This window comes from Notamacropus eugenii, chromosome 6 (genome assembly GCF_028372415.1).
Source record: "Notamacropus eugenii isolate mMacEug1 chromosome 6, mMacEug1.pri_v2, whole genome shotgun sequence".
Lineage (NCBI taxonomy): Eukaryota > Metazoa > Chordata > Mammalia > Diprotodontia > Macropodidae > Notamacropus > Notamacropus eugenii.
In genome coordinates this window covers 365,018,677-365,031,864 of record NC_092877.1, presented here as the reverse complement: position 1 = coordinate 365,031,864, position 13,188 = coordinate 365,018,677, and the positions used below count along the sequence as shown (strand labels likewise).

The following is a 13,188-nucleotide window of genomic DNA, read 5'->3' as shown; positions in this document are numbered from 1 at the left end:
TGACTGTTTATTATATAGAATTAATAATTGAGACATTTATTCGGCTCTTTATGTAAGACTTTTGAGTAAACTTTTCTCATTAAGTTTTAAAAACAACAACAAAAAGAGGGCTTCTGGTTGCTCCCAGACCAGAGCGCAGGCCAGGAGACGAGTAAACTCCTCTCCCTTGATTGTGCCACCTTGGAGGAACTGAGAACTTACAGGTCCCCAGAGTACACCCTCCTCTTGACAAAAGACTCAAAAGTCAAGTAACTGGCTGGAAAAATGCCCAAAAAAGGGGAAAAAAATAACACTACAGAAGGCTACTTTCTTGGTGAACAGATATTTCTTTCATCCTTTCAGATGAGGAAGAACAATGCATACCATCAGAGGAAGACCTAAAAGTCAAGGCTTCTGCACCCAAAACCTCCAAAATAAATGTGCAATGGTCTTAGACCATGGAAGAGCTCAAAAACGATTTTGAAAATCAAATAAGAGAGGTAGAAGAAAAACTGGGAAGAGAAATGAGAGTGATGAAAGAAAATCATGAAAAGCAAGTCAACAGTTTGCTAAAGGAGACCCAAAGAAATGCTGAAAAAAATAACACCTTGAAAAATAGGCTAGCTGAATTGGCAAAAGAGGTCTAAAAAGCCAAAGAGGAGAAGAATGCTTTAAAAAGCAGAATTAGCCAATTGGAAAAGGAGGTTCAAAAGCTCACTGAAGAAAATAGTTCTTTCAAAATTAGAATGGAACAGATGGAGGCTAATGACTTTATGAGAAACCAAGAAATCACAAAACAAAACCAAAAGAATGAAAAAATGGAAGATAATGTGAAATATCTTATTGGAAAAACAATTGACCTGGAAAATAGATCCAGGAGAGACAATTTAAAAATTATAGGACTACCTGAAAACCATGACCAAAAAAAGAGCCTAGACATCATCTTTCATGAAATTTTCAAGGAAAACTGCCCTGATATTCTAGAACCAGAGGGCAAAATAAAGATTGAAAGAATCCACAGATCACCTCCTTAAAGAGATCTGAAAAAAGAACCTCCTGGGAATATTGTAGCCAAATTCCAGAGTTCCCAGGTCAAGGAGAAAATATTGCAAGCAGCTAGAAAGAAACAATCCAAGTAATGAGGAAATACAATCAGAATAACACAAGATCTAGCAGCTTCTACATTAAGGGATCAAAGGGCTTGGGATATGGTATTCCAGAAGTCAAAGGAACTAGGATTAAAACTAAGAATCACGTACCCAGCAAAACTGAGTATAATACTTCAGGGGAAAAAAATGGTCATTCAATGAAATAGAGGACTTTCAAGTATTCTTTATGAAAAGACCAGAACTAAATAGAAAATGTGACTTTCAAACACAAGAATCAAGAGAAGCATGAAAAGGTAAACAGGAAAGAAAAATCATAAGGGACTTACTAAAGTTGAACTGTTTATATTCCTACATGGAAAGATAATATTTGTAACTCTTGAGACTTTTCTCAGTATTTGGACAGTTGTAGGGATTATACACACATATAGACAGACAGCACAGGGTGAATTGAATAAGAAGAGATAATATCTAAAAAAATTAAATTAAGGGGTGAGAGAGGAATATATTGGGTGGAGAAAGGGAGAAATGGAATGGGGTAAATTATCTCTCATAAAAGAGGCAAGAAAAAGCTTTTTCAATGGAGGAGAAAAGGGAGGAGGTGAGAGGGAAAAAGTGAAGCTTACTCTCATCGTATTTGGCTTAAGGAGGGAATAACATGCACACTCAATTTAGTATGAAAATCTATCTTACACTACAGGAAAGTAGGGGATAAGTGGGGTGGGGGAGATGATGGAAGGGAGGGCAAATGGGAGGAGGGAGTAATTAGAAGTAAACACTTTTGGGGAGGGACAAGGTCAAAAGAGAGAATAAAATAAATGGAGGGCAGGATAGGATGAAGGGAAATAGTTAGTCTTACACAACATGACTATTATGGAAGTCTTTTGCAAAACTACACATATATAACCTGTATTGAATTGCTTGCCTTCTCAGTGGGGATGGATAGGGAGGGAGGAGGGGAGAGAAGCTGGAACTCAAAGTTTCAGGAACAAATGTTGAGAATTGTTTTTGCGTACAACTGGGAAATAAAAAATACAGGTAATGGGGTACAGAAATCTATATTGCCCTACAAGAAAAGACAGAAGATATGGATAAGGGAAGGGAAGGGTGTGATAAAAGGGAGGGCAGATTGAGGGAAGGGGTAATCAGAATGCACGGCATTTTGTGGTGGAGGAAGGGGAGAGGTGGGAAGAAAATTTGGAACTCAAAATTTTGTGGAAATGAAGGTTGAAAACTAAAAATAAATAAAAGTTTAAAAAAAATAAAAATTCCCTCCTAACTTCTCATTTGACTTACTAATGATAAATACAAAATCAATAAAATAAATCCTTGATATTAAAAAGCTCTATATTTCAAAAGGATTTGTAGTGCTGCGAATCAGAAAATCAAGTAAGAATGCATGCTTTTGCTAGATAGAATACCATTTTCTGGAAGGCAGAGACTGTCTTCTCTAAAGGGCATAACAACATTGATCATACCCATACCCAACTGAATGTAGGCTACATGCACTAAAATGGAATTTCTTTGAAAGGAGAAAGATAACACAAATTAGGGGTGGCACTCAGGTTTTGTAGACCCAGCTCTGGCTGCAGGCAGTACCCTCCACATTCAGACCAATATAGTAATAAATGTTGACAATGGTGAAAAGGAATAACAGACCAATCCCCCTGCTAGTCTCTCACTCCCTCCAGCCTGCGGGCCTGGGAATGTTCTAGACTGCTTGGCACTGTAGTGAGATGAGGAACTTTCTTCTACCTGATGGACCGAGTTCCTGCCTAAGAGTTGTCCTGAGGGTCTGGATTAGGGCTCGGGAAGGTCCACCTTCCTAAAGAGATCTGTATATACTCTGATGGTCAGCCAATAAATATGAAGTGTCAGGCACCATCCTAAGCACTGAGGATACAAAGAAGGACAAAAATAGTCCCTGCCCTCAAGGAGCTCCCAATTTAATGGTCCCAGTTTGGTCCCAGGTTTGTAGTGACTTCTTCTTTTGAGACTGACCCCTGCAGGCACTCTGGAATCCAGTGCTCAGGGAATCATCCCAAAGGCCTCTAAAGCTGCACTGACGTCCAAGGGCATGGTTTAATGACAGATTAAGCCTAGATGTGGCCAATGGATGATTTAAAAAAAAATAAGGGTTAGTCACAGTATAGCAGAGATTCCAGAAGTATCAGGGAAAACAAGTCAAACTGGGACCATGCATGACATAAGGAAAGGCTGTAATTTCTTCAGGTCAACTGTAGTGAGGTGTGAAAATTTCTCTTCTTAACCCAAATATCACTTATATTTACATAAAATATTATCAGTATTTTAACTTCTACTAATACTTACCCCTTCTGCATACTGTAAATATCGTTTATTAGTTTCCTGTTTACCAAACGTCTCCAAAAACTTTTGCCGGTACGCAAGAACTGTGTCAACGTGTGTCTTGTGCTTTACAGCCAACTCAAGGGCCCTAGGAGAAGAAATGGAGAGAGAGAATGAAGAGCTCAGGCCAAGCCCCCCAAGGCAGCAGTCCCTGCCCACACTGACTGTTGTTCTCACTTTGACTCTTACCAGACTGGAATACACAGCCCTGTTGGATCACTTTGGGTCATTTCATGCACTTCTTTCACATAGTAAATAATTCCATCAATTTGGGCCAATTTCAAAAGTCAGTTAAGGATTTCTCCTTGCTGAGTCATCAACTAAACTCTAAATTCAGGTCTTTTTCAAGTACTATAATTTTTAAAAAATCAACCTCTTGCCATCAGTCTATAAATGTAATAACAAACAAGCAGCAGCTTCAAAGCCTTTTTGGAAACAGGCAAATTAAACTAATTCTTTGAAGCTTTAATAGGTTAGAATGGACATGGCAAAACTGTCCTTCTAAAATCTAAATCTTCATCTAAATTTTTTGAAAAAGAATGGCCACTGAGCTCCAAAAACTAACAAAATTCTTTCAAGTTAACATGATCTCATCTAGCATATAGGAACTCGAAAGGACATTTTTTCAAACAAAAAATGGAGAAATAAATGGATCATGGGAGAACAGATTTTGGACAGGAAGGAACCTAAGTTATAGCTTATAGTCCAACTGACTTCATTTTACAGATGAGGAAACTGAGGTTCAGGAAAGTTAGGAGCCTTGTCTGAGGCCACCCGGGTCATCTCAGAAGGGGAATCTGAATCAGGACCAGCACTCTTTCCACACAACACCTTACTTTAGGTCTTGGTACACATTAAAAATGGTGCAACCTATTACAAAGGTGTTGATTACAGTTCCATGTAACACTATGGTCTCCCATCATCTCCTTTATCAATATGAGGAAAGGGTCTATACTGCACAAACTCAAATACTTCTCAGCACTTCTCATATACTGGCAAACCCTGATGCAAGCATAATTTCCTTTCTGTCCCCAGAAGTCTCTATTCTGTTTTCTGATCACATCAGGTCTCCCAGAAATTTCTCAACCTAAGAGTCACAAGGGCCAAGATCATCTTGGACAGTCTGGCCTTTTCCCAGATGGAAGAAGGGAGGCTCAGAGAGGCTGAGTGACCTGCCCACCCTGCACAGCCCAGAAGCAGTGAAGTTCTCACACTCTTAGCCCAGGGCTCTCTCTACGCCACTGTGGAGGCAAAGCTCTCAAGCTGGAGGATCTGGGTCTAGCCTGTGTGATCCTGGGCAAGTCACAACTGCTCTGTGGGGCAAACAAGGCCACAGCACTAGATAAACTCTTAAGCTCTCCTCCATCTTCACAACTGTGTAGCTTATGATTTTAAAAAAATTTATGATTATAAAAAAATTTAGGAAGAAACAAAGGCCTGACTCCAGAGGTTTACTCTATAGAAGATAAGTATTTGCTAGGCAACTTACTAATGGAAAAATAAGTCTCACTAAATTCCCCACATCTGGGCATTCCATTAGTAAAATACACACACACACACACACACACACACACACACACACACACATACACACACACACAGAAGTTTATTTTATTTTCAGGTTCATATTCTCTTCCATCTTCCTTCCTGTAATTTAGAAAGTAACAAATTCCTGTACTGGTCCCATCCAAGAGACACACACACACAGACACACACACACACAGACACACAGACACAGACACAGACACACACAGACACACACACACACACACACACACAGACACACACACACAGACACACACACACAGACACAGACAGACACAGACACACAGACACACACACACAGACACAGACACACAGACACACACACAGACACAGACACACAGACACACAGACACAGACACACAGACACACACAGACACACACAGACACACACACAGACACACACACAGACACACACACAGACACACACACACAGACACACACACACAGACACACACACACACACACACACACACACCCACCCCCTGTCCTCAAGGACCTCACATTTTGCTAATGTGAATTTATGACTAAATACACACCCATTCAGGGGCATCTGATCAGGGAATTCGGATGATTCCCTCTTATTCCACAAACCCAACCCCTCTAATACTTGAGCCCAGGGGAAGAGGACACAAAGGAGGAGGAAAAGGGTTTGCACAGGCTCCCAAGTGGGGGCATGGGATTGGAGATGCTAAACAAGAGAACCTTTCCCCTTCCTCCTTTACCCAGTGGGATCAGGAGTCCAGTCTCTATGGTTCTGGGCCTGGAATATGCATTTGGTGAATTTTGAAATTCTGGTTTCTCACAAGTTCCACTCTTTACTCTGCCTCTACTGTTTGGGAGGGGAGAGGAGGGAAGATGAGGGAGTTCTTAATGGAACAAAATCTGAGTTGCAGTTCTTCAAGTAGGAAAACACAGCACTTGATCAATTCTCCATACCAGAAATATGGATTCAAGTACAGGGCTATGTTCCTCTGAGTTCAACATTTTAAAAAATTGTCATGAAGGATACTTTGTGTCATGTGGAAACAAAGTAACTGGATGGGACAGAATGTTCTTTTCCTGCTGGATTGCTACTTAAAATGTTCTCTAAAAGCCTAGGTTGGATTGACAATGACACCTTACCACATTTTGGAGACAACTAACTCAAGATTATGGGCGAGTCGCAGAAACAGTATGTCTCTGGTTCTAAAATGGTTATCTGGCAGCTAAACAAATGTGACATTAGGTTCTGAATCTGGAGGGAATCTATGGATCTCTGTGTTCATTTTAAAAGGCTGCATAGAAAGTTATTTCAAAATATGATCTTGTAAATACCCTGATCAAACCCCAAGCACTTGGTTTAACCCAGAGAAAGTCAGAGAGGAGTTAAGAGCTGAAGAGCTGTGCCTTTGCAGCCTCTCCCTTCCAAATCCGGGGCACGGACATCACCCGGGCACCATGGCAAGCCCCAGATCTAAATTTGCATGAGAGGCAAAAGTGCAAGGGAAGCGAGTCAGCTTCTTAACAGGTGCTTCTGAAAGGACTTCGGAGGGCTCTAATCATATCATCTGACGTCATTTCATACATGGAAACACTGAGGTCTCATCAAAACTGGACCCTGACCGTCCTGTTAGAGGCCAATGTCCTTCCCTGTGCCCCAGCTGACTAAGCCACCACACTACAGATCCATAACTGAAATTATGTGAATTATTTTCTTCCCAGTCAAGTGTGGTATGGTGGGAAGAGCACTGATTATTAGCTGCATGGCACTAGGTAGACCTCTCTGCCATTTCTGCATCTGTGAAATGGGCGGGCTGGACTAGATGATCTCAGAAGTCTCCCTTACAGCTCCAAATTTATGATTCTAAAGTTTGGGTTTTGTTGTTGTTCTTACTAAGAAAATGTCCTCAGAGTATCACAACGTCCTTATTCTTTTACAAATCTGTATCATTTCCTAATGGAGACATGACAAAAATGTCTCAAATGCCTTCCCAGTTATGGCACCACCACTGCACTGCATCAATCCCACGCATCCTACCTCATCCATTTTCCACAGAATCATCTAACAATGAGATTCTTGAGACAAAGAACAGGCCGCATCATGCCCCTCCTCACAGCTGTTTCCTACTGCCCTAGCTGACGTAGTTGAGAGCAGCACAGCTCCCACGTTTTTTTTTTAGTCTGAGTTCTTTGTACCCAATCCCCCTTGGTGACCCACGATACCCCACCTCTCCACTCAGGGGTCCTCTGCATCCCTTCCAGAACTTCCTGCCAAGTACCACTCAGGGCACAGAGACATTCCTGCCGCTGGTTGCTCTCTTGTCCTATGTTCTTATGTTAGTATGACACTTGCCCTCCACCCTTCACATTGCTCCTGACCTCAACTCCTCCTCCACACCCTCCGCAGCATCTCAAGATGGACATGCCCTTGATCTTACCATCACCTACAAAAGCTCCACTTCTGGGTTCATGACCTCTGAAAATGTGATAAAGCCTGTTCTTCACCTTCCTCACTGTGACCTCCAATCCCCTGACTGCTCCCTGCCTTAGCTACATTCTTTTCCCTTCCCCATCTTAAAAAACCAGTTCAATCTTATTCCTTGTCATATCGCCCACCATGTCTGGTCAAGGCTCCATTCTGTATGACCCCCACAATCTACTGACTTGGCTCCTAACTCACATGCTGGGGAAAATCACAAAATCATGTTGACTGAATCCACAACAGATCAATGCCATGTAATCTCTACTGGGCTCTCCTTTTACCCCTGCCCACCTGACATGCTCTCCCACTCCCCGCAACAGCTCTCCCAGTTCTCTTCAAGCCTTCCATAGAGCTCTCTTCCCCCATCCATTCAGCTGCAAGCCTTGTCTCATACGGAACTGGAAAAACTGAGATCCCTCTTCACTTACCTGACTGCCTCCTGCCCCTATCTCCACCTTCACACCCCTCTCCTTACCAAGGCCAACACCCAACTAAGTGCCCAAGTGATCTCATCCCACCCCATCTTCTCCGGCACATTGCCCCTTCTAACCTTCACTCTCTCCAGACCCGTCTTTACTGCTGCCTACAAAGACTCCAGGTCTCCCCTTCTTTAAAAACCCCCACCTGAGCATGACTATAGTGAAAATATACTCAATAGGAAAGTATATGTAGAACCTATACAGAATTGTATGCAGTCGTGGGGAGGGAGGGGAGTAGTGGGGGGTAGGTGTGGAGGGGATAAAATCTCAATTGTATGGCAGTGACTGTTAAACATTAAAAAATAAAAAAATAAAAAAAAAAACCCCACCTGACCCTGCCCTATTAGCTGTCTCCACCTCTCTCCTCCTCACCACCTGCACCCAGTGCCTCCTCTTTCTCTTTCCCTTCACTCTCTTCTCAGCCCTCACTGTCTGGCTTCAGGCCTCATCTCATCACCCAAACTCTTCTCCTCAAGGTCACCAGTGATCTTGTAATGGCCCATTCTTGATTCTCATCCTTGACTTCTCTGTAGCCTCTGACACTGTCAACCACCCCTCCTCTCCTTGATAATCAATCCCTCCTCTTTCAGGTTTCATGTCAGTCCCAGCAGGCATTTTTGAAGGGAAAAACAATTATGGAGAAATAACTACGGGAAAAGGACCCACCTTCCTCATCACCAGCAACAACTGCTGACTAACTTATAACAGGGAGTTAGACCCAAGAAGAGCCCTGGGAATGGCTGCCCCTACTTGACTCCCTGCCCAGACCACCAGTCCTGCTTTCAGCTCAGCCCTCACAGTCATCGTCTAAGGAGGCAGCTCCAGCAGAAAAGAGGCCAGCCATGCCCACCAATTACTCCCCCATAAAGTAGACAAGCCAGCCTCGCTGAAGCAGCAAGGCATCCTGAGGAGATACACAGAAGGCAGCATGGACCAGAGAGTTCAGAACACCACCATCATCTTGGCTAACATCTCCCCTTGTGCCTCTAAACCCAAGAGCCTTGGCTATTGCCATGCCTCTAACCCAGGCTACAGTCATAGCTACAGGGAACCCAGGAAAGAAAGCGTTTGCCCCTAAGTCCTTGGCCCTGTCAAATGGTCTGGTATCAGAAAAGTCAGATGGTTTTATCAACACAAATGAAATTAAAGAAGTAGGGTTACTGTCCGCTTTGCTGCTGGAACCTAAGCTATCTGACTTGCACCTGAAATGGTTCCTACGTATTGTCTCCTGAATTAGACCGTGAGCTTTTTCTTTCTGTGGTGGCAAAGAATTGGAAACTGAGGGGATGCTCACTGATTGGGGAACAGCTGAGCAAATTATAGAAGATGAATGGGATAGAATGCTATTGTACTTAAGAAATGATGAAGAGGATGGTTTCAGAAAACCTGGGGAGGCTTCTATGAACTGAAACAGAATTAATTGAGCAGAACCAGGAGAACCATTTATATGCTAGCAGCAATATTATAAAGAGAGTCAACTTTGCAAGACTCAGTAACTCTGACATCACCGTGACTCACCACCATTCCAAGGGCTCATGATGAAAAATGCCATCCACCTGCAGAAAGACAGCTGATAGACAAAGAATGACAACTGAAGCATATTTTCTTCTATTTCTTTATGTTTCTTGCCTTAAAATTTTTTGGAGAACATGACTAATATGGAAATTTATTTTGCATGACTATACATCGGTAATGGGTTCTATTTTTTTTTTTTTTGGCCTTCCCAATGGGTGAGGGAGAGGTAACTGAAAATGAAATAAAACAACTTTTAAAAATAGAATATGAGCTCCATGAGGAGGGACTCTCTCTTTTCTATTTCTATCTATGGTAGTAAATAAATGCTTCTTTCACCCACTGATTCCTTCTCAGTGCCCCAGATGACTCCCCAAGACTAGAGAACTGCAGAAGACATGATAACCTGCACTGGGGGAAGGCTCTGGAAGACTGATACAGACAAAGAACCAGAACCGGAAAAATTCCTGAGTGTGAACAAGAACTCCCCTCCAACATGACTGGCAAAGGTCATTCAGCAGTTGCTCAGAGGTCTTTTAACTACTCAGTCAACAAGCATTGGCTGGGGGTGACAAAACACAGAGTGCTGAGCCTGGAGGCATGAAGACCTGAGTTCAAATTCAGCCTCAGACCCTAGCTGTGTGACCCTGGCCAAGTCATTTAACCTCTATTTGTGTCAGTTTCCTCATCTGTAAAATGAGGACTACATGAGCAGCTACTTCCCAGGGCTGTGGTGAGGATGAAAGCACTTAGCACAGAGCCTGGTACACAGTAGCTGCCATTGTCATCCTTACTGTTATGCCAGGCACTGTGCTAAGTACCTGGGATACAAAGAAAGAACAAAGGACAAAGACAGCTCCTGTCCTGAAGACACTCACTGCTTAATAGGGAAGACACATGCAAACCCAGATGCACAAACAAGATGCAGACAGAGTCTGTTCAAGATAATCAGGGGAGGGAAGGCACTAGACCTGAGGCACCTGGGAAGGCTTCCTGTAGAAAGTGGCATTTTTGAAGAAAGCCAGGAGGCATGATGAGGAAGGAGACCATTCCAGGCCTGGGGGCAGCCAGAGAGAATGCCCAGAGTCATCAGAATGTCACATTTGAAAAACAGAAAGGAGGCCGGGTCACTCGCTGGCCTGCAGAATATGTGATGGATTGTAAGACAGAAGAGGGCTGGAAAGGTGGGGAGAGGCTCGTTATATAGGGCTTTGAACATCAAACAGGATTTGGATCCTGGAGGTGGCAGGGAGCCACTGAAGTTCACTGGGCAGATCTGCACATTAGGAAATCACTTTATCAGCCAAGCAAAGGATTGACTGGAACAGGGAGAGTCCAATGAGCAGATGACAGCAACAGTCCAGGTGTAAGGGGAGGAGGGCTTGCATCCAAGCAGGGGCATGGATGACAGATGTCAGGAAGGTGAAAATGACAGGATTTGACCTCTGGTTGGCTATGTGGAGTGGTGAGCCTGGGGGAATGTGAGGATAGTGATTTCTACAGAAGTAATAGGGACATTTGGAAGGGGGGAAGAGTTCAGTTTTAGACATGTTGAGTTTTCAGTGTCTATGGAACATTTAGTCTGAGATGGATGAAAGACCAGAAGTCAACAGAGAGGTAAGTAGACCTGAGAATCGTCATCAGTCTAGAGATGGTAACTGAATCCATGGGAATGGATGAGATTATCAACAAAAAGGGTATTCTATTTTGGATATTTCTGATTGTTAGGAAGATTTCCCTTGTATAAAACCAAAATCTGTTTCCACGTAGATGGGGAGACAGGGGGCAGGGCTGTTAGGACAGGAGGTACAAAAGCAGAAATGAGCAGTATAGAAGACTAAGGAAACTTGAAGGGCATCCTGGGAAGTTCAGTTACTAAGGCTGAGAGGTAGCGCAACAGGGTGGACACAAGCTCGCCTTAGAGTCAGAGGTCAAGTTATGGATGAAATCTATTCTCTATGTGACACCGAGCAAGTCCCTTGGAACTTCGAGGACCCCCAAGGCAATTGCTTAAATAGAAAAATTGCAGAACAGTTGCAAATCTTCATTGGTAGAGAGTGTCCTCACCTGGAGACCCCTACATCAATGAAATCATATAGCCAGGACCCCCCCATAAGTAAGGTCTTCAAGACAGATTACAGAACACCCTAAAAGCCAAGCTAAAGAATTCTGGGGGCTTGGGGGTTGCCCATGGCCGTAGAGATGCCTGTCAACACGGTAGAGATTCTCTGACTCCAAATCTGGCATACTGCAAAAATTGCACTTTTCACTATGAAATATTGCAAGCCTGCAAAGAATCAGCAAAATACCTTCCCCAAAAAAATGTTTCTGGTTTTCTTTTTCATTTAATAGTGTTTCCTTCTGGAATGGGTAACAGGATTGGAGACCCACATTTACCCAAGACAGAGTCTATACTTGGAATGATATATCTGTCTGGTCCAAATAATTTACAGACTTAATTAAATAAGCTTAAGGGTTATCCAATGTAAATGGATTTTATCTTCAGATATTAGCAAGAAAAAATGATTTCCTTTATTAGTCACGGCTGTATGTTGAATAATTATCAACTCCATGTAATTTTTTATAGCTTTCTCTTCCTCAATAAAAGATTTAAAAATAAAATTTAAAGTACTTTTCCCATTACATCAACAGTCCAGTTTTCACATTTTAAGAAAACGAAGAAGGAAAGTAGGAACATTGATTGGGGAGGTGCTCCTGAGGCCTAGGACAGCGCCAAAGGCATGGAATAACAGCTTTAAACTTTAAAGAGTCATTCTATCCAGAGATTCAATAGTGCTTATCCAGCAATTTAGATGGCTATGTGATATATTTTATTTTAAAAATTAAAGCAAGTTTTTCCAATATTCTAAATTTAGTTTATTTGAAAACTGTCAAATTACCAAAAGGAATGTTTAAATGCCTTTCTATACTGAGTAATTGTGAATTAAAGTTAATAAGGTCTTGGCTGATCAAACACAAATTGGCAGATGCATCTTTATGAATATTATACATGTATGAACTTGTACATGTAGGATGTGTATTTTCTCTCTTTAAGTCCTGAAACCAACTACTAAAAAAGTATCAAAATATTTTAAAAGAGGATGATCAGCAATGTAAAAGTGGCATTTCTGGCACCTACGTAAAATATTAAAGAAAACGGGAAACTTAAGACTGTGAAAACTTAGCTATGCTGAGTCAGAAACAGAGAACAGCAGAACTAGTTCATGCCAAGAGCTTGTTTATCCTGCAAATCTGAAGTCAGAGCCAACAACCCTAATGGCTTGGAATGGCCCAAAACGCTATTTGCACTGGAGTAGGATCATCCAGCCCATTTGCAGCTGGGCACAAAGCACATTCCCTAGCTGCACTTCTCACAAATAGGCCATAACCCCCACTGTAACAAAGTGCATCTAGGAAAATCAATTCTCAGTTGGAAACCTCGGTAAGATTTAAGTAATTTCTATTTGTATGTTAAACATCCTTCATTAACTAAGAAACAACCTTTTTTTTTGCCCCCTCACAGAAATACAAAAAACAAACAAAAACAAAACACGCCCAAACCAAGCTGTCCCAGAGAGGCTGAAGGGCCGCGGGAGGAGGAAAGACAAGGCCGCGGTAATCCAGCTGGTCCGCTGTTTTATCCTTGCTTCTTTTTTCCCTTTACTCTCTGTCTGGAGCTCTCACCTGCTCCTTTCCCAGGTAATCCTCTTCCCTCTGCTGTGTATGCACCTCTAGCCCT

General features: G+C 42.4%; 1 protein-coding gene across 4 annotated transcripts in view; it reads right to left on the bottom strand.

The window, feature by feature from the left end:
• Positions 1 to 13,188, bottom strand: part of IFT80 (intraflagellar transport 80) — a 118,771-nt gene that overhangs the window by 8,708 nt on the left and 96,875 nt on the right. For all 4 annotated transcript variants that reach the window (XM_072618603.1, XM_072618606.1, XM_072618605.1 and 1 more), the window contains one exon: positions 3,417 to 3,540. In XM_072618603.1, the coding sequence (XP_072474704.1) occupies positions 3,417 to 3,540 (124 nt within the window). The remainder of the gene's footprint in view (positions 1 to 3,416; positions 3,541 to 13,188) is intronic.